The sequence below is a fragment of the Macrobrachium nipponense genome, chromosome 4 (genome assembly GCF_015104395.2).
Source record: "Macrobrachium nipponense isolate FS-2020 chromosome 4, ASM1510439v2, whole genome shotgun sequence".
NCBI classification, from domain to species: Eukaryota; Metazoa; Arthropoda; class Malacostraca; order Decapoda; family Palaemonidae; genus Macrobrachium; species Macrobrachium nipponense.
In genome coordinates, this window is record NC_061100.1 from 119,625,233 (window position 1) to 119,646,328 (window position 21,096).

At 41.5% G+C, this 21,096-nt stretch overlaps 1 protein-coding gene across 1 annotated transcript in view; it reads left to right on the top strand.

Moving 5' to 3' along the window:
* Positions 1-20,734, top strand: part of LOC135211099 (Bardet-Biedl syndrome 4 protein-like) — a gene marked incomplete at its 3' end in the record, with an annotated part of 240,495 nt that extends 219,761 nt beyond the window's left edge. Inside the window, 1 exon segment of the mRNA XM_064244182.1 lies at positions 20,612-20,734. Within this exon segment, the coding sequence (XP_064100252.1) occupies positions 20,612-20,734 (123 nt within the window).
* Between the last annotated feature and the right edge of the window lie 362 nt (positions 20,735-21,096).

Consider the following 21,096-nt stretch of genomic DNA (forward strand, 5'->3'; position numbering starts at 1 on the left):
CCCATGTTATGTGGCCCCCAACCTGGACCCTCTGGCCTATGCCACGGACGCCCTGGCCCTGACTGGACTGGAACAACTGGGAGAAGATTTATGTCTTTCCTCCAGTGAATCTCATGAAGGTACTAACAAACTCAGGACATTCAAGGGTCAAGTGGCTCTAGTAGCCCAAGACTGGCCGAAGAGCAATTGGTACCCTCTAATTCTGGAACATGGGTCCCCTTCGCCCCTCGTTCGGATTCCCACAGTCCCAGGCTCCTCCAACAGTCCAGTACAAACGAAGACTGTGTTCGCTTCCTCAGGAATTCTAAAAACCCTAACTTTATGGATTTCATGAAGTTTGCAGCGAAAAAGGGATGCGAATATTGACTCTCAAAACATTCTCTTCTTGGAATCCGATAAAAGAGATTCAACTTTGAGACAGTATGATGCTGCTGACACTGCTGTCAAAAAGTTAGCAAACCTTCCATGAGAGAATCAGATATTAGAATCATTGACAACAATGCCAATTCAGCTCTATCCTTTTCAAGATCTTTATTTGAAAAAGGCTTAGCAGCTAAGGCACCATTACGACAAACAAGTCAGCCTTGAAAAAGATTTTTCAATTTGGTTTCAACATAGACTTGACAGACTCCTACTTCTCGTCTATTCCCAAGGCTTGTGCTAGAACTTAGACCTTCTGTCAAGGCCTACTGTCAGGTATCAGGTTGGATTTTTAAATGATGTTCTAAAGCTGGCCTTCCAGCAAAAACTGATAAGACACATGTTCATTTATAATGCTCTTAAGAAAAACTCTATTTTTATTAAGCTTGGCCTCAGGAGCTAGAATTCAGAACTGTCGGCATTATCCAGAGACCCGGATTCATATTCAATTTCTTCCCACAGGGGAAGTGCTACTTTCTCCGGAACGTAGTTTTATAGCAAAGAATGAAGATCCTTTGATGAGGTGGGAACCATGGAAGGTAGTACCACTTCCACAAGATATATCTCTTTGCCCAGTATCGACCTTACGAGCCTTTCTGTCTAGGACCTCCTCATCCTCATCGGGTCCTCTCTTTAAGAGAGAAAAAGGTGGTACTTTATCTATTAAAGGCATCAGGCAGCAGATCCTGTACTTTATTAAACAAGCCAATCCTGACTCTTTTCCAAAAGCACATGATGTCAGGGCAGTCGGCCACCTCAATTAACTATTTCCAAACATATGAACTTCGATGAGTTGAAAAAATATACTGGATGGAAATCGCCGACAGTATTTAAACGTCATTACTTAAAGTCCTTGGAAGCTCTGAAATTTTCAGCAGTTGCGGCGGGTAACATAGTTTCCCCCGACTCCGCCTAATCTCTAGTAGAAGATCCAGTCCTCCTTTCTACCTGTCTCACCCAACAGTTCGTCTATGCCTGCCTTGTTCATCTACGGTTACCTTGTGTCTTAGCTACTTTTATGATGATATTGTGGGTGTCCCTTATTTTTTTGCTAGGGACACTCACAATCGATTGTATATATTGATCGCTTTGATGTGATCCCCTTATTTTTATGCTAGGGGATACATCTTATTTACAATGGTTACGGGTTTTGTATATTAAGTCATATACATTCCTTCATATATTATTATTATTGAAGTTTGTTCTGTTCAAGTTATTGTCATAATTGCTTTAGAGTTCTTGGTACATATCGATACACAGATACTACTTTTAAACATATATTCCATGTAAGCCTGTATATATGCAAATTACGTTAATTTAAGAAATATTATTAGCATTAAGTTTAATTTAAGCAATATTTCTAATTTTGTATCATTGTGTATATGTATCTTTATTAGCAATTATATTCTTTTATTTTATTTTATCTTTTATTTGAGACCCTTTTTGTTTTGTTGAATTCTCTTTACAATCTTGTGCTATTTCTCTGGTACGATTTCGCGCAGCGACACGAGCTGAGCCCAGAAAAAGGGATTTGGACGTAAGGAAAAATCTATTCTGGGCGATTGGCTCGTGTCGCCAGCGAAATCCCGCCCTACCCCATCCCATCGCTCAACAAGATTGGTCTGCTAAACTTCAGGCTGGGCCAACCAGAGGCGCAGCAGTCGGCAGGCATGGGATGGAGTAGTAGTACTTGCTGCCCACTCTGTGGGTCGGCTCTCCTCTTGTGGGGATTTTGTAGTGGGAGGTTTCTATTGGCAATCGGCTCGTGGTAGTGGTCTCACTCGCCATAGTGTTCATACCGACACCCTCTTGGAGGGTGAGTGAGTCAGTTGTACTGACCTTTTTCTTTATTTATTTATTCTCTGGTATGTGTTAGTACATTTACCCTAGAAATAATAGATTAAAGGATATTTCGCTGGCGACACGAGCCAATCGCCCAGAAAATAGATTTTTTCCTTACGTCAAAATCCTTAATTGAGGTGGCTACTCCCCTGATGTTCATGTGCTTTTGGAAATGAATCAGGATTGGCTTGTTTAATGAAGTAAAGGATCTGTTGTCTAATACCTTTTACTGATAAAGTACCACCTTTTTCTCTCATGAAGAGAGAACCTGAGGATCTTGAGGATGTACGAGATAGAAAGGCTCTTAAAGTTGATACTGGGCAGAGAGAAGGATCTTGCGGAAGTGGGATGACTTTCCAAGGAGCCCACCTTGCAAGAGGATCCTCATTTTTAGCCAAAAAACTACGATCCGGAGCAAGCAGAACTTCTCCTGAGGAGGAATTCCACATGACCCGCATCTCTGGATAGAGCCGACAGTTCTGAAATTCTAGCTCCTGAAGCTAGGCTTAATAAGGAATAATGTCTTTCTAAGAAGCATTATGAATGTACAAGACGAGTTGTCAGTATCTGATGCTAGTTTGAGGACATCATTTAAGAACCATGGGGGATGCTTGGAGTTCACGGATCAAGGTGTTGTTTTGTTTATAATCGTTACGCAGGCGCGCAAGCGCGAATTTCTTTCTTGCCGCACTAAAAAAGGGATTTTGAAGTAGGAAAAATCTATTTCTGGGTTGATTGGCTCGTTTTGTTGCCCTCGCCCTGAAAGTATCCTTAATATCATTCTTTCTAGGCAAAATTAATCTAAAATTACCAGAGAAAAAAAAAAAAACAAAATTAAGAAAATGTCAGTAAAACTGACTCGCTCACTCTATAAAAGAAGTGTCGGTATGAGAATAGGGGCGAGTGGGATCACTACCACGAGTCATTCACCATTTAGACCTTCCAATCTAAAATCCCCACCAGAGAGAGCTGATACCGAAAGGGTGATTGCGGCGCTACTACTACTACTACTGACGCCACGGACAGCAGCGCCCCTAGCGGTCATCCTTAATCTATGAACATCTTGTCCTGCAGGGTGGGTAAACAAAGACAGGGTGGGTTTCATGGGGCGACACGAGCCAATCACCCAGAAATAGATTTTTCCTACGTCCAAAAATCCCTTTTCTGGGCTCTGCCTCGTGTCGGCCTATGAAAGAGTACCAGAGAAACAGACAAGATGGGAATAAGGACAAATGAAAATCAGTTGTAAAAAAGAGGTATATAATATAAGTGAATCAGGGACATTACAGTATACAAACAAAGTACTTAAAGCTAACTTATCCTAAACAATGACATGATAAAGAAAGCAAACAATATAAAGTACTTAAAATTAACTTATATTAAACATAGTAATATCCAGTAATGCAATGCAAAATAACAAAATAGATTCACTTAAGTAAGATATTTACATAATATACAAACACACTGTGTCCTACCCTAGCATAAAAATAAGGGTATGGAACACTGAAGTACATTATAAGTACATAGTGTGGATGTCCCTAGCAAAAAAAATAAGGGACATTCACCAATATGATCTCAGCGGCTAAGGCTAGAGTATCGAGTAGTAGCATGGCAATAGGGTGAGGCATGTTGGACGAGGTAGGTAGAAAGGATACCTGGATCTATACTACGACTACTATACAGTATCAGGAGAAACAATGTTTCCCGCTGCTACTGCAGAAAATTTAAAGATTCCAAGGAGGACTTTAGGTAGTGACGTTTAAAGACCTGTCGGAGATTTCCATCCAGTATACTTTTAAGATCCTCAAAGTTCATATGTTTGGAAGTAATTAATTGAGGTGGCTACTTCTCTGATGGTCATGTGCTTTGGAAATAAATGAATCAGGATTGGCTTGTTTAATGAAGTAAAGGATCTGTTGTCTAATTCTTTTTACTGATAAAGTACCACCTTTTTCTCTCATAAAGAGAGAACCTGAGGATCTTGAGGATGTGCGAGATAGAAAGGCTCTTAAAGTTGATACTGGGCAGAGAGAAGGATCTTGCGGAAGTGGGATGACTTTCCAAGGAGCCCACCTTGCAAGAGGATCCTCATTTTTAGCCAAAAAACTACGATCCGGTGCAAGTAGAACTTCTCCTGAGGGGAGGAATTCACATGACCCGCATCTCTGGATAGAGCCGACAGTTCTGAAATTCTAGCTCCTGAAGCTAGGCTTAATAAGAATAACGTCTTTCTAAGAAGCATTATGAATGTACAAGACGAGTTGTCAGTATCTGATGCTAGTTTGAGGACATCATTTAAGAACCATGAGACTGCAGTAGGCCTTTGAGAAGGTCTAAGTCTAGCACAGGCTTTAGGAATAGACGTAAAGTAAGATTCTGTTAGGTCTATCTGGAAACCCAACTGAAAGATCTTCCTCAAAGCCGATTTATGAGTAGTAATAGTGCTAGCTGCTAAACCTTTTTTCAAACAAGGATCTGAAAAAGGATATAGCTAAGTTAACTGTCATGGTTGTAGTGTTTGATTCTTTCAGGAAGGATTGCTAATTTTTTAACAGCTGAGTCATATTGTCTAATAGTTGACTCTCTCTTATCTGATTCTAGGAAGAGGATGTTTTGTGGATCAATGTTAGCATCTTTGTTAGCCGCAAACTTCATGAAGTCCATAAAGTTAGGGTCTGAAGAATTCCCGAGGAAGCGAACACAGTCCTCATTTGTACTGATTGTGACAGCTTGGGATTGGGAATCCGTTGAGGTCGGAGACCCAATTCCAGAAGCAGAGGATACCAGTTGCTCTTGGGCCAGTCTGGAGCAATCAGAGCTACTAGTCCCTTGAAAGTCCTCAGCTTGCTCAAGACTTTCAAAAGAAGATTCACTGGAGGAAAAACATAAATTTTTCTCCACTGATTCCAATCTAACGACAGGGCGTCCGTGGCATAAGCCAGAGGGTCCAGGTTGGGGGCCACATAGCAAGGGAGCTTGTGGGGACTCTCCGGCATATCCACTGGAATGACCTGTCGTCCAGGGACCATTCTGATTCCAGAGGGACCGACCGGGACAAAGCGTCTGCTATCACATTTCCTTACCACCGCAGGTGGAGTGTGCGGACAGATGCCATTTGTGTTTTGTCTGCTAGGGCAAAGATGGCTATCATGACATGATTCACATGTTTGGATTTGGACCCTCCTCTGTTGATGCAATGAACTACACTGCACTGTCCAAAACTAGTCTTAGATGAGACTTTTTCGGGGGAAGAAGTCTCTTCAGGGTAAGAAATACTGCCATTGCTTCCAGGACGTTTATGTGAAGCTGGCGGAACTGAACTGACCAAGTCCCCTGAACTTGCTTGAATTGAGAATATCCCCCCCACCCGGACAGGGAGGCATCCGTGTGAATGGTTAACACTGGAAGGGGATATTGAAGGGGTACTAGTTTGGCCAGGTTCTTCACTTTTGTCCATGGACGGAGCTGATTGCGAAGGATCTGTGGAATTACTGACAACTTGTCTCGAGATTTGGCGTTTGCTCTCGATCGCCAAACTCGATTTATATCTTTCAGCCTTGCTTTCAGGAGGATGTCTGTCACTGAGGCAAACTAAAGAGAACCTAGGATTCTTTCCTGGTTTCTCCTTGATGTTTGTTTGCATTTGAGAAATTGTTCACAGACTTGGCTATTTCTTTCCTTTTGACCACCGGAATTGACAGGTTGTGGGAAGACAAATCCCATTGGATTCCTAGCCACTGAAAACGAGACTCTGGAGTAAGTCTGGATTTTGTCTTGTTTATCTGGAACCCCAGATGTTCCAGAAAATTGAACTACCTTTTTCGTGGCTTTGAGACATTCCTCGACCGTTGGTGCCCAGATCAACCAATCGTCGAGGTATGCTGCTACCATTATCCCTTGAGTTCTCAACTGTTGAACTACCACTTCTGCTATTTTCAGTGAATTACCCTGGGGGACTACATTCAGACCGAAGGGCATCACTTTGAATGAGAACGTCTGATTTCCTAGTTTGAAGCCTAGGAATGGGCGGAGTGCCTGCTATAGGGATATGATAGTATGCGTCTGTAAGATCGATGGAGCATGTGACGGCCCCACGGGGAAGTTCAGTAAGGTCCTTACTTGCGAGATGGTAAGCATTTTGAACTTGTCGCAACGAATGAAAGAGTTTTAGCTTTGACAAGTCAAGATTACCCTTCTTTTTGTGAGCCTGTCTTTGCACGCTGAATAAGCGACCTTGAAATTTTAGATGCTTGACTCTCGCAATAGCTCCTTTCTGAAGGAGTTCCTCCGCGTAATCTGTCAATTCCTTTGATGGTTCCTGATAAAATGATTTGATTGGAGGGGGATCTTTGATCCAACTCCAACCCAATCCCTTGGACACGATGCTCTGTGCCCATTTGCTGAACCCCCACCATGTGACGGAAGAGGAACAGCCTCCCTCCTACCTGGGGAGCCTCACTGTTGTTGGGCAGGTTGACCTCCGCGCCCTCCTCTGAATTGCCTTCCTTGCCGCTCTCCCTCCACGCTGGCGAAAGTGGCCTCTCGCCCTGCTACCTCTCGAAACCTATTAAACGGCTGGGTAAGCCTGACCTTGCATACATAGAGTTGAAGGCCGGCGTGAGACTGCGTAGGAGGTTGAGGGTTGCGACTGACTGGACAACAGGAGGATGGGTTTGGGCCTGTTTCGAAGTCGATGGTTGTCCCTGTTGGGTAACTGGGACGGCCTGAAACAAACTGCTGTTGCTGCTGTTGTTTCTGGTAAGGCTGGAACCTTCTACCAGACTTCTTGAGTTTCTTACCAGCAGCAGGGGCGGATTCTTGCTTCCTCTTAGAAGAGATGCCCCACCTAGCCCTAAGGCTCTGGTTGAGCCTAGCAGCCTCGTGGTGCACCTCATTCACAGAGGCCTCTGGGAAGAGGTCCGCCCCCCACATGCTGGAAGCCAGGAGTCTATTAGGTTCGTGCCTAATAGTGCACTCCTGCAGAACGTGCTTTCGGCAGTTCCTCCTAGCTTGGAAGAAATCGAAAGCATCCGTCTGAACTGTTTGGAGCTGAGACTTGGCCAGAATCTTGAATAGCGGTTCTGTGCCATAAGACAGTGCCGCCATTTCCGTGATAATCAAGGAGTTGAGGGACCTCCCAAACCTAGTTCGAGCATCGAACTCTGCCTGAATCAAAGTATCAGGCAGCCTTGGAAGCTTCTCGCCAAACTGGTCCATTGCGCAGTCTGGCTTAAGCTTACCAATCGTGAACGTGGCAGGCAAGTTCTCCCACAATTCTCCAAAGGCTGGAAAGAGCGGAGAAGTAGAATCAGCTTCCCTCAGCTGTGGCATGGGCTCATCCTTGAGGACTGCCCGAAGAGTCGCTTCCACTATTTTGGTAGCGAACGGAAGAGAAGCCTCCTCCTCCGTCGCAAAAATAGTGAAAGGACTCTTGAAAGCCTGGAGCTGAGTGTTGGTACACTCCCAGTCCTCTAGGCAGTGAACCCATTCCCACTGTGCGTGCTCTCTACTATACAGCACGTTTTCTCGGGAAATCTTGTCCTCTCTAGTGAGGGCCGCCACGGTCAGCCTAGCATATCCAATGAAAGGCTGAGTTAATCCAGGAGGATAAAACTCGAAGTCCTCAATCCTTCGAGTTCCACACTCCGGGACAGAGATCATGCCGTCCTTGAATGGAGCGTAAGCAGCCACTCTCCATGGGTTATCCATGGAGAAGGCTGGTAGGGACTCATACGGAGGTAGCTGAAGAATGCCAGTACCTGCTACTGGGGAGATTGGTTGAGGAACCTGAGAAAGCCCAGCTACTCGGTCCTCATTCTCTCTAACTCTGTTAGAGAGATCTTGGATGGATTGGCCCGACTGACTGAGGGTGTTTGACAGCTGCGCAAACATCTGTTCAAACCTGGTTCCGAGGGCGGAGACCTGCGAGCCAACCATCTCTCCCACCTGTTGCATCACCACTGCTGAGAAGGCAGTGGGATCAAAGGAGCTCGGTCCCGCTACTCCAACCGGCGTTGCCGGAGTGGATGCGGTGGAGGCCGGAGAAGGCGTTCACTCGGCTGGAGCGCGAGCCTTCTCCTTAGAAGCCTTGCTTCTAGAGCTCTTAGAGTACGAAGAGCTCGGTTTTGCCTTCACCGCGTCAGCATAGGAAGTCGAAGACTTCTTTGCTGAAGAAGACGACGTCCGACTTCTTAGAAGTCGTCTTGTGGAGTCTTCTGTTCTCTTTGTCCCTTCACCTTTGGGGGTACAGAGAGAGCGGGAGAGCGGGTAGGGATCTCAGATCCCGTAAAGCCTTGGAAAGAAGCAGTAGAAGGGACAGGATAAGATCCAGGAGCGCCCAAGGAAAGACCTTGGGCGCCCGACACACCTACCTCAACTAACAAATCCTCTGCCCCTACCGCCATAGGTTCAATGTTTAGGTCCAAATTCGCGACGTCTGGGACCGGCTCCTGCGTGGCCGCGGACCCGAACGACTGCTGCACCTCTTGTTGTATGGAAGCGATGAGAGGGGCTGCCGAGATGGGATCAACGTAACCTGTTGACTTGCCGCCGGGGAAGATCTGAACGGCCAGCTTCTTATCTAGGATGTACGGCTGGCCCTTGGCGGGTTCTTCCCGAAGCCACCGAACGGCCAGCTTCTTATCTAGATGTTACGGCTGGCCCTTGGCGGCGTTCTTTCCGAAGCCACCCACAGCCAAGCCTTCAGGGTTGCTAAGGCGACTTCCTTCACGGCGGCAGCCTGAAAGAGAAGGCGAAATGAAGCTTCTAGCGGCGGGGACGGGGTTTAACAAGCTTATGACTAAGTGTTATTAGTGATACGATCAAGAAGTCTAAAAGTCGACTTACCCCCCCAACAGCTGACTGACAAGGTCATAGCAAATGGTGCAGGCTTCTGGGTGCCAGACGATCATAGCGTTGTGGGTCGTGGCGCACGGGGCGTGAGTCCTGCACTCATCGTGGGCGCAGGGGTCGTAAAGCGTCGCGTTACACCCCAGGACCTGACAGTTGGTAGCCTGTAAGTGGAAAGATACATAAGTATCAGGAGCACACTTATAGCCTAACAATTGCTCCGCTGCATGCCGGAGCGTGAAAGTTAGATTAAACCAGAGCTCCGCCATAATACGTGTGGTAACTAGGCGGTTGGAGTTGTCTAAGGCTACGCCGGAGACAGGAGAAAATATCCAACCAGGTGTGGTGGTGAGCCATGAAACCACGACGGAGAACGACGGAGATGGTACACACAAAGTTAGTTAATACTAAAATTCACCATAAAATAAGGGTACATCCTTATATTTATAACGAAATATATATATAAATCTTTTCCCCAGTCTACTAGAAGAGTGCCCTCCGGGTAAGAAGCAAGCTCTCCTCCGGTATCGGGGAAAAAGGGAGGATATAGTAGGCAAGCAACAGACCACTAGTAATGACCACCCCGCCCGCTGGCGGAGCCAGACGAACTATAACCAAAGGGCCCCAGGCTGGCAGCGGAGGCTCCGTTCATTACAGTAGGGGTAGGGTGGGACTGAGCAATAGGGGGGGGGGGGGTTCCCGGCGTAACGCGGCGGGAGAGAGAGGGGGGGGTGGCCTACCCCTCCCCGTCCCTACAACTACCCGCTCGGTGACCCGGTACCCGAGACAAGTGGTCGCCCTATACCCCAGCTGGGAGGGAGCTCCTGGCCTCCTCAGAGAAAGAGGGAGGAAGGCTACTGTGGTTGTCATGGTAACCAAGGAGTCCCCCAGACCCCTCCCTATACCTGGTAGGGAGGGAAGGGGAAGGGTAAGGTGCTATGGAACACGTGACCGCAAGTGGCCTAAGCCACGATAGCAACACAACCATGGAAGGGCCACGTGAACCAGACTGTACCAACACATGGGACATGCACCTAGGCTAGCCTAACACCCTAAATAAAACTAATAATACATCGTAAAAGAGGGAAAAGACACTTTTAGTAAAAGAAAAAGAAGCCCAGGAGGAGGCAAACTGTTCCAAGGAACAGTTGACTACTCGGAGCCAGCGATAGCCGATGAAGAGCAAGAGCCGGGATGCTGGGCCAGGAACACAGAATAGCCCTAAATACCAAACTAAGAGAAATGGTAAAAGGGCTGTCCTAGCTATAAAAACGATGTAATAAACGATGAACGTGATATAGTAAGCCCATAAGTATAAGAAGTCCCAGTATGGGAGACTGGGAATTCTTAACATGAGGTGGCATGGCGCCGCCACGAGTCAACCGGGAGACCGTATATGACCTATTAGGAAGGAAAATACTGGTCCCTGGAAGACTAAAATACGGTAAGATACTACTTATGAGGCACTTAACTTAGCCGATGCGATGGCAGCACGTTCCATGATGAAAAGAGTGGTAAATCCGAAGAAAACACGGCACGAGAGAAAAAATGCGCACAACGTGTATGTCTAAAGATTAAGGATGACCGCTAGGGGCGCTGCTGTCCGTGGCGTCAGTAGTAGTAGTAGTAGCGGCCGCATCACCCTTTCGTATCAGCTCTCTCTGGTGGGGATTTTAGATTGGAAGGTCTAAATGGTGAATGACTCGTGGTAGTGATCCCACTCGCCCCTATTCTCATACCGACACTTCTTTTATAGAGTGAGCGAGTCAGTTTTACTGACATTTTCTTAATTTTGTTTTTCTCTGGTAATTTTAGATTAATTTTGCCTAGAAAGAATGATATTAAGGATACTTTCATAGGCCGACACGAGCTGAGCCCAGAAAGTATCTGTGACACATCTCGGAAATTATTTCATCACTTTGACATAATTTTTGTACCATTTTAGATTAGCAATTACATGGAGTATTACATATGAAAATGTGTGCAATTTTATGTAGAATACAACAAAAAAATACTCATGATTATAGCTTTCATCAGTTTTGAGATATTTTCATATAAATAATGATAAGTGCCAAAATTTCAACCTTCGGTCAACTTTGACTCTACCGAAATGGTCGAAAAACGCAATTGTAAGCTAAAACTCTTATATTTTAGTAATATTCAATCATTTACCTTAATTTTGCAACTAATTGGAAGTCTCTAGCACAATATTTCGATTTATGGTGAATTTATGAAAAAAACTTTTTCCTTACGTCCGCGCGGTAACTCTTCCGAAAAAAATCATACATGCGATTGTGGTAATGTTTGGACCATTTTAAATTAGCTGTTACATAAAATTTTATATATGAAAATGTGCGCAATTTCATGCACAATACAACTAAAAACAACCCATGGTTGTAGCTTTTATCAAATTTGAAATATTTTCATATAAAAAATGATAAGTGACAAATTTTCAACCTTCGGTCAAATTGGACTCAACCGAAATGGTCGAAAAACGCAATTGTAAGCTAAAACGGTTATATTCTAGTAATATTCAAGCATTTACCTTCATTTTGCAACAAATTGGAAGTCTCTAGCACAATATTTCGATTTATGATGAATTTATGAATAAAATAACATTTTCTTTACGTCCGCGCAGTAACTCTTCCGAAAAAATCATACGTGCGATTGTGGTAATGTTTGCACCATTTTAAATTAGCTGTACATAAAGTTTTATATATGAAAATGTGCGCAATTTCATGTAGAATACAACAATAAATAATTAAAGGTTGTAACTTTTCTCCTTTTTGAAATATTTGCATATAAATCACAATAGATAGAAAAAAAACCATGTTCGGTCAACTTTGACTCTACCGAAATGGTCGAAAAACGCAATTGTAAGCTAAAACTCTTAGAGTCTAGTAATATTCAGTAATTTATAGTCATCTTGAAACAAATTCGAAGTCTCTAGCAAAATATTTAGATTTATGGTGAATTTAAAAAAAATCTTTCCTTCCCTCCGCGCGCGGATTCTCCGCCACAAATCTCCGAAATGCGTACGTCCCATTCTCGGAATATTTGCTCTGTTTCATATTAGGCATTTCATAGAGTTTTATATATGAATATGTGGGCAATTTCAGGTAGAATAAAACGAAAAATATTTGAAGGTTGTAGCTTTTCTTATTTCCGAAATAATTGCATATAAAAAAATATATATAAAAAAATTCGACATTTGGTCAACTTTAACTCGTCAGATACGGTCGAAAACTGCATTTGTAAGCTAATACTCTTACAGTATAGTAATATTCAATCATTTGTCTTCATTTTGAAAGAAATTGGAAGTCTCTAGGACAATATTTAGATTTATGGTGAATTTTTTAATAAAATATTTGTTTACGTCCGCGAGTTACGAATTCATGCCTTATTTTGTGATAATATTTTCTCTGTGTTGCTTTTATTGTTTTACAATGTGTTATATACCAAAATGATTGCAATTTAGTGTACATTACAACGAAAAAAAATTAACTCGTTACCTTTAACCGTTTTGCGCACAGCGTGATATGAATACAATTATATATGAAATTTCGTTTTTGCGCTATCATATATCGCATTATTTATATACGATAATGATAATTTTTTCATTTCTGATGGTTGCATACTAAACTTCAGCCAATGACAAAAAAAGGAGCCAAAAATGAACTCTTAATCTTGAAAACTAAGCGCGCTGTGACTTTTTGAAAAAAATATTTTTTCGCTTCCGCGCTCGCTCTGAAACACCACCAGCACACAGGAGACTTTTTTTTTTTTTTTACCGCTTCGGCGTTTAAGGGTTAAGTGGTAACAATGTCAAAGTCCTGTTGTTAAAAAACGGCATTAGCCGGCCGGCCCCCTTAAGATTATGTCATGCATTTATCATATAAGTAACTGAGCGCCCAGTGGAGCCTAGTAGTGCCTGGTATTGCCCGAGCACCTATTATCACCTAGTGATGCCCGAGCGCTCAATATTGTAAGCTACACTGGTGCTCAAGTTGTTTTCTTGTGATTGTGATACATGGGCTCCTAGTCAGATAACACACTGTTCCAGTTTTTTTGCTTTTTCTCTCTTGCTACTATACTAGCCCTTTAATTTTACCACTTCCTCCTTCCTGTACCATTGCCAGTTGTGTTGTGGTTAGCAATGTTAACCCTGTGATAGAGTAGTGTTGTGCAGCAGAGGAGTTGCTGTTCGTCCCCTGATTCTTCTAGGCAAAGGTCCCTGTCAAAATCTCCAGCACTTGGGAGGAGGCATACTGGTAGCCCAAGGGAGGGTCAGTGGGTTCTGCCCACAAGCAGTTACCCCCTCAGGCGGTCCTGTGGTTGAATCGCAGGTCGCCAAAGAGCGGCTTTGGAAAGACATCTCTAAGGAGGCGTCTAGTCTTTCATCGAGTGGGTCAAGCTCTGAGGGGTGTCCAACTGATGAGGCTGCAAGTTTTTTTTCAAAAATTCACCATAAATCGAAATATTGCGCTAGAGACTTCCAATTTGTTGCCAAATGAAGGTAAATGATTGAATATTACTAGAATGTAAGAGTTTTAGCTTTAAATTGTGTTTTTTTACCATTTCAGTCGAGTCAAAGTTGACCAAAGGTTGAAATTTTGGCACTTATCGCTATTTATATGAAAATATTTCAAAACTGATAAAAACTAAAATCATGGGTTGTTTCTGGTTGTATTTTACATGAAATTGCACACATTTTCATATATAAAACTTTATGTAACAGCTAATATAAAACGGTGCAAACATTACGACAATCTGATGAAAGAATTTCTGATTTTTTCGGCAGTTACTGCGCGGACGTAAGGAAAAAGTTTTTTTTTTCAAAAATTCACCATGAATTGAAATATTGTGCTAGAGACTTCCAATTTGTTGCCAAATGAAGGTAAATGATTGAATATTACTAGAATGTAAGAGTTTTAGCTTACAATTGCGTTTTTTTACCATTTCAGTCGAGTCAGAGTTGACTGAAGGTTGAAATTTTGGCACTTATCGTTATTTATATGAAAATATTTCAAAACCGATAAAAGCTACAACCATGGATTGTTTCTGGTTGTATTTTACATAAAATTGCACACATTTTCATATATAAAACTTTATGTAACGGCTAATATAAAACGGTGCAAACATTACGACAATCTGATGAAAGAATTTCTGATTTTTTCGGCAGTTACTGCGCGGACGTAAGGAAAAAGTTTTTTTTTTCAAAAATTAACCATGAATTGAAATATTGTGCTAGAGACTTCCAATTTGTTGCAAAATGAAGGTAAATGATTGAATATTACTAGAATGTAAGAGTTTTAGCTTACAATTGCGTTTTTTTACCATTTCAGTCGAGTCAGAGTTGACTGAAGGTTGAAATTTTGGCACTTATCGTTATTTATATGAAAATATTTCAAAACCGATAAAAGCTACAACCATGGATTGTTTATTGTTGTATTCTACATGAAATTGCGCACATTTTTATATATAATACTCTATGTAACGGCTAATATAAAACGGTGCAAAAATTACGACAAAGTGACAAAATAATTTCCGAGATGTGTCGCTGATGCTTTTTAGTGTGAGAAGAAAGAAATTTGTGCATGCGCCCCTGGGTAACACTTGTAAACAAAACAACAGCTTGATCTGTGAACTCCCAGCATCCCTCAAGGCGCGTGATTCAAAATTTTTTGCCAAGTAGGCCTATAACTATTTATCCACAAATATTTAAAAAAAACTTTTTTGAGTCGACATATTTCACGTCAATTAAGCACCCGACACAATTTTCACCAACGTAAATTACGTCCAATAGGTGTTTAAGGGTTAATCTTTGGCTTTTTGAGAAGAGGGAGCAGGGAAAGGTTAACTTTAATTTCCCACCGTCATGTCTTTTGACTAGGAGACATCTTTGTTATGAGACCAGGGTGTGTCTGCCTCTACCCAGGGAGACTTTTCCAGACTCATAGAGTCTGCAAGAAGGTCGGCCTTCAACTCAGCCAAAATAATGTTTTTGGAGTAGAAATTAGACCATGTTATCAGAGTAATTAGACCATGTTATCAAAGTAATGAGCTTCAGAGTAATGAGCTTCCTAGATTGGACTGTTGGAGCTTTGGGCTGCAAAATCAAGGAATGTTTGGTGCTGGATGAGGACTTTTATGGACCTTTGAGGAGTAACTTCCTATCTGGATAAAAATATCAGGGATGTTCTCTGGAATTGGCTTCTGTCTTTACGTTGGGCAATCTGAAAATGAGAGAATACAGTGGTTCAGGTAGCTTCTGACCCTCAAAAGAAGTCAACCTAGGACCTTCTCTCTCTCATTCAACCAAGCTCTCATGATACCACTCCTAGTTCACACCCTTCACCTTCCACACACGTTCAGCCCTTTTGTGGCAGGAGAAGCTCTAGGTCATTCCCTAGATCTAGGGGAAGAGTATGTTTCACTCCTCGACTATAGGGAAATCCTCCTCCGAAATCCCCGCTAAGAATTGAGGGGGCAGGTCCATGCACCTGTAGGAGTGAGGTCCCACCAGTTTTGGATGAACTAGGAAGCAGGGACAGAACCTTGGATCATAAAAGTGCTAAGAGGAGGTTATGACATTCCTTTCGAGAGCATTCCACCTTTATCCAGCTCTCTGATAGCTTTAGCCTACTCGGTAAATTCAGACATTATTGCCCTGTCAAGAGAAGTTTTGTCACTCTTGCAGAAAAAGGCCATAGAGTTAGTACTAGATCTGCTAACTCCCTGGTTTTACAACTGATTATTTGTAGTCCCCAAGGCCTCAGAGGGCTTGTGGCCTGTGTTAGATGTAAGCACTGAATGTTTTTGTCTAAAAGACAAAATTAAAAATAGAAATGAATCAGATGGTTTTGTTATCCATTCATCAGGGGGATTTGATGGTGTCCATCGATATAGAAGATGTGTATTTCCATATCCCAATCCACCAAGTCTCAAAGAAGTTTCTTTTATTCATATTCAGAGAGTATACCAATTCAGAGCTCTGTGCTGAGGGCTTTTGACTCCCCACAAGTGTTTACTCTCATCTTAGCCCCCATTGTGAATGGCTGCAACTAGCCGGGATAAAAGTCTCTCTTTGCCTGGATGAATTGCTTCTTCATTCGCAGACAGAGAAGTACACATAGGACCTGCAGAAAGTCCTATCATTGACAGAGGAGTTGGGACTTCTGATAAACTTGGAGTCACAGTTAGTCCCATGTCAGGAATTAGTCTAGTTGGGGATGAGGATAGACTCGGTGGCTTTTTGGGCTTTTCCATCCAAGAGTGGAGTCGTGCCTTCTGAAGGTGGACCATTTTCTAGCCCTTCAAGATTGCTCAGCAAAGGAGTGGATGAGCCTCCTGGGTATCCTAGCCCCAATGGAATAGTTTGTGTCCTTGGGGAGTCTACACATGAGAAATCTCCAGCTCTTCCTAAAGATAAACTGGAACGGGGAAAAAATTTCCAGACTCGTTTGTGTTCCAGGTGACATCTGAAATAGAGGAGGGCCTGTCTTGGTGGAAATCAAAAGACAGGCTATTAGAAGGGAAGTCCCTTCTTCCTCTGAGGCCCAACCTAGTATTCTATCCAGATGCATTTGATCTAGGTTGGGGAGCTCTCCTGGGATACAAGGAAGTATTGGGAACATGGGATGCTTGACAGAGAGAGTAGCACGTCGATTTGAAAAAAATTGACTGCTACCCACTGGGGGCTGTTGGAGTTTGTGGACCTGGTCTGCAACAAAGTACTAGTAACTGTCCACTCAGACAATACAACAACTTTCTCTTACATCAAGAAATGTTGAGGAACGCACTTTTTCTCTTTGCGAAGTGGTAAGAGCCCTTCTGTTATGGACAGATCAGAACCACGCCAGAATCCTAACAAGGTTTATACAGGGGAAATTCAACTTCCTTGCGGACTTAAGCCACAAGAAGTAAGAGAGAGAGAGAGAGAGAGAGAGAGAGAGAGAGGTCTATACTTTTCAAGAAACTCATTTTATGTGTAATTTTGAATTTTTATCATTTCTTTTTAAACTCAGATTTTGAGTTTTTATCAGTTCTTTTTTATTGTAGAATAAATTTAGATGAAAATGATTACATAGTGAACGTGACGGACAAAGACACCGAGACAAGTTTGTTAGGCTTAACAGGAGTGAAGACAGGCATGATCCGCTAGTCCCCAAAACCTCAAATCGTTCAAAAAGCCTTCCTTCAGCAGAAGAACTCTTAGTGGAGGATGAGATAGAGGAGTTTGAAGGTGTTTTTGGTAGAGGATAGGTAGAGGAAATTCTATCCAAAAGGTTTTTTAAAGGAAATGACTGTATTGTACAGTACACTTGCACCCATTGGTGGCATTGTTTACATGTGGGAGTTTTCGCCATCCTGTGTGTAATTTTAAACTTTTTCAAGTTATTAAAACCTTTTTAATATTTTATCTATCCATAAGAACAATTTCATATTAGACAAAAATACAGTATAGTACATAGAAAGTATTGAAAATGGGTAGCATAAAAAAGCTTAACTGGGTAAGTTGCTGTTTGCCTTTGGCCCTAATGGAATTATTCCAATAAGGTATGTGTATCGAAATCGCATAATTGGGGACCTTACTGTACAACCTCTATCCCATTACCTTTCAATGGATATATATCTCATACATCCATTTGGCATTCAACCTACTGGTCGTATGATCGCTTATCATTTCTCACGAGTGTAAGAGAGTTTTTTGAAAAGTTAAAATTTAGGCAGTACCTTGAACATTTTAATTACTGGCATGGAATCGAGGAAGAAAGCATAGGATTCCCTCCATTGTCTGAACCTTCACCTTGTAGTGAAGGGTCAAAGTTTAGGGAACCAAGAGGGTGCAATGTACCCAGAGCACCTGGCACTTATAGTGGATGGGTTGTGGTTTTTACTCAAGTGTCAGTGTCATAATAATCTGGTTGTTTTTGTTATGGTACTGTGTTCAGGGCAAGGGCAAATTGTCGTCCTCGTGACCAGTTGGAATCATCTTTGCTACAAGGTTCCTCCTTAAGTAGAGGTGACCCTCAGCTTTACTGCCACGCCACTACAGGTTAAGTTAAGCACCAACCAGAGGCAGTCTCTACTGCAAGCTCTCTTAACTAACAAGGAATGGCAAGCATTGTTTCAATGCTAGCAGCTTATCTCTTTCTAATTCATTACATGACTTAATGTTTTAGAGTAGAGTATGTCCATATTTTCTACCTCCTGTCAGTGTGGGACTCAACTATGTAATTAATAGGTAAGTTGCATAATTAGAAAATGTTTTTATAATAAAACAAGGTTTTAATTGTACTTTCCCAGTAATTACGTGATCAGAGCCCGCCCTCCCTCCCTCCCTCCCTGCTGAGGGACAATCATAAACAGAATAAGCTAATCTGCTGTGTTGTTCCTAACCTTCTCACTAGGAGGCGAGATTGGTGTCACCTAAATGCTTTAGGTGTCGCTACCGCAAAATTTAAATCTATACTGTTGCGAACTAATGGAAACTATAGCTATTTAATTACTGGGTAAGTATAATTAAAAACTTGTTTTATGATAAAAACATAATTTTGAGGGTTACTGATTCCCACTGGGTAAGTATGGCTAGAGATGGCCTCCTGATTGATGTATAAGACCATCTGAGAGGGATTCGCCTTTTAAATATATTGGAACAGTGAATGAATAGTACCCTGTCAACAAAGTATAACAGAGAGATTGCTCTGTAGGTCCAAGCAGTGTTAAAATGAGCAAAATGCAAAGTCAGCTTGAACTTTGGGAATGAATGAAGTAATAAATGATCTTTTGCTATACTGTACAGTAAACCCCTGAATGCATCTTAGACACCCCCACAAATAGCCAAAATTTGCATATACTTAGAGCCCCCCCAAGAAACCCCTTAAAAAATGCTGATAACCAAATTTTATAATAGTTTTATCGCAAAAAGTGCATTTTATCATGAAAATTATATGAAAACACAGTAATTTGTGAATATTTTCCAATGAAAAATATGTACCGTGAATAGGTGAATTTCCTGTGAATAATGGGAAGATAGGGTCTAAAGAGAAATCCACAAATAGATGAGTCCATGAATCTCGAGAATGCGAATACAGGGGGTCAGCTGTATACACAAATCCTTAAAAGGTTATTTGAAAATTGCATTCTATGAGAATATTTAAATTGAGGAATTGGTAGCAACTCTTTCTTCTCCTGGAGAAGGGCAATTAAGGGGCTTGGAGGACTCCTCACCTTTCTTGAAAGAGGTATTAGACTGGTTTTTGTGTCTGGGCACATAAAAAGTAGGCATCTTCAACACACCACACATAGAAGAAGGTTAAGAAACTGAGGACTCCACGTACTGCAGGGTTTGAAGGACACTGCTTAGTTGAAGAGTCCCAGGAATCATAACTCCAAATCTATGACGGCAACCTTTCCCCCATTTTCTTAGCATTTTACATAACCTCCTTATTTTCCAATGGAATAGCTTTAGTACACATTTTAGCACCAGCTCCAGGAACTTTCATTGAAGAAATGGCACTAAGTATTCAGGACATATTCAATGCAAACAATACAATACAAATAACACACTAAGTGCCTTAATGCTGGAATTATTCAGCCAAATATAATGTACTAGAAGAATTATTTTCATATATTTTTAAGCTTATAAAGTGTTATATGTATACTATAATACTGTTCAGGTATATTATTTTGTATCTTTTGTTGTTGACCCAATGTAAAAATGCAAAACTGATATAAGATTTTTATTTTTCCTTATTATTTTCAACAAAAACCCACTGTAAAAAAATAGTGAAACTCACTGACACATCTGGAAGCATTTCTTAGGCCTTGTGTTCTCACAGCTTTGCTCTCTTTAGTAAAAAGAACATTTTTACAGGAAATAATAGTGTGAGTTCACTTTGGTATCAGTTTATTTTATCCTTAAAAGTTTTGCATGTTAATTGACTTGAATTTGAGTTTGCATTTTATTTTTGCTGTATTAAAGTGAATATAGTTGGTATGCTGCCTCAGTTTTTAATTCATGTGGTTAATTGGTTATTAAAAAATCATGTCTTTAAGTCTATTTATGGATGTATATGATAAACAATCATGCTGTAATTTGAAATTAAAGGTATAAAGTTTTTATTGAATTTTACAGTACTTTACCTGTGATTTGAAAACCTTTTCACAATGTACTAATTGACTTTTTTGAGGCAGCAGTCTCCAAAAGATGTTTAAGTGTATTTTATGAAAGTGTTCTTCTTTTGGCCTTCATGCACATACTTTTATTTTGCTTTTTTTGTTTTGTAATATGCACTTATTATTTTATTGCAGATCATGTTTAAAGGCTAGTGGTATTTATGGTGTGGGTAAGCTTTTTTTATGTTGTACAAATGAATATGAACAATCAATACTCTAGATTATAAATAGTCTGAAATATATTAAATGCAGTATGAAGAACTTATATGCCATGTGAAATCCACTGTATGCTGTTTTTATCACATTGTAACTTTTTCAGAGTCATCAAGATTTTGATGTTGCCCTTGCTAAGTACAGGGTTGCTGCACAGTCTATTCCAGAATCACCTCCCCTCTGGAACAATATAGCAATGTGCTTCTTTGGCAAGAAAAAATATGTTGCTGTAAGTTTTCTATTTTTTTTCATTCCATTTAATACATGGAGTCTGCTCTTAGAGAGAGAGTGAAACATGGACTGAGACTGGTTCATATTAATACTAATACTAAGTTGTTCATATACGAAACAAACCTTTGGTCTTAACATTAGGATAAATCCTCTAGCGCCAGCTGGAAAACCAGTAAAGTTAACAGAAAATTGTTTATGCAAGGAACTATTGGCATCTGTGCTTGATTATGCGCAATGTGGGATCTCCCACAATCCCTTCAGCATCTTTTGACCGCACGAGTTACTTTCTTACCTCCTTTAGGAGATGATGTGCTTTGCTATCTATTCTTTTTAAAGCCAGTTTAATTTGCCTGCTTTTCA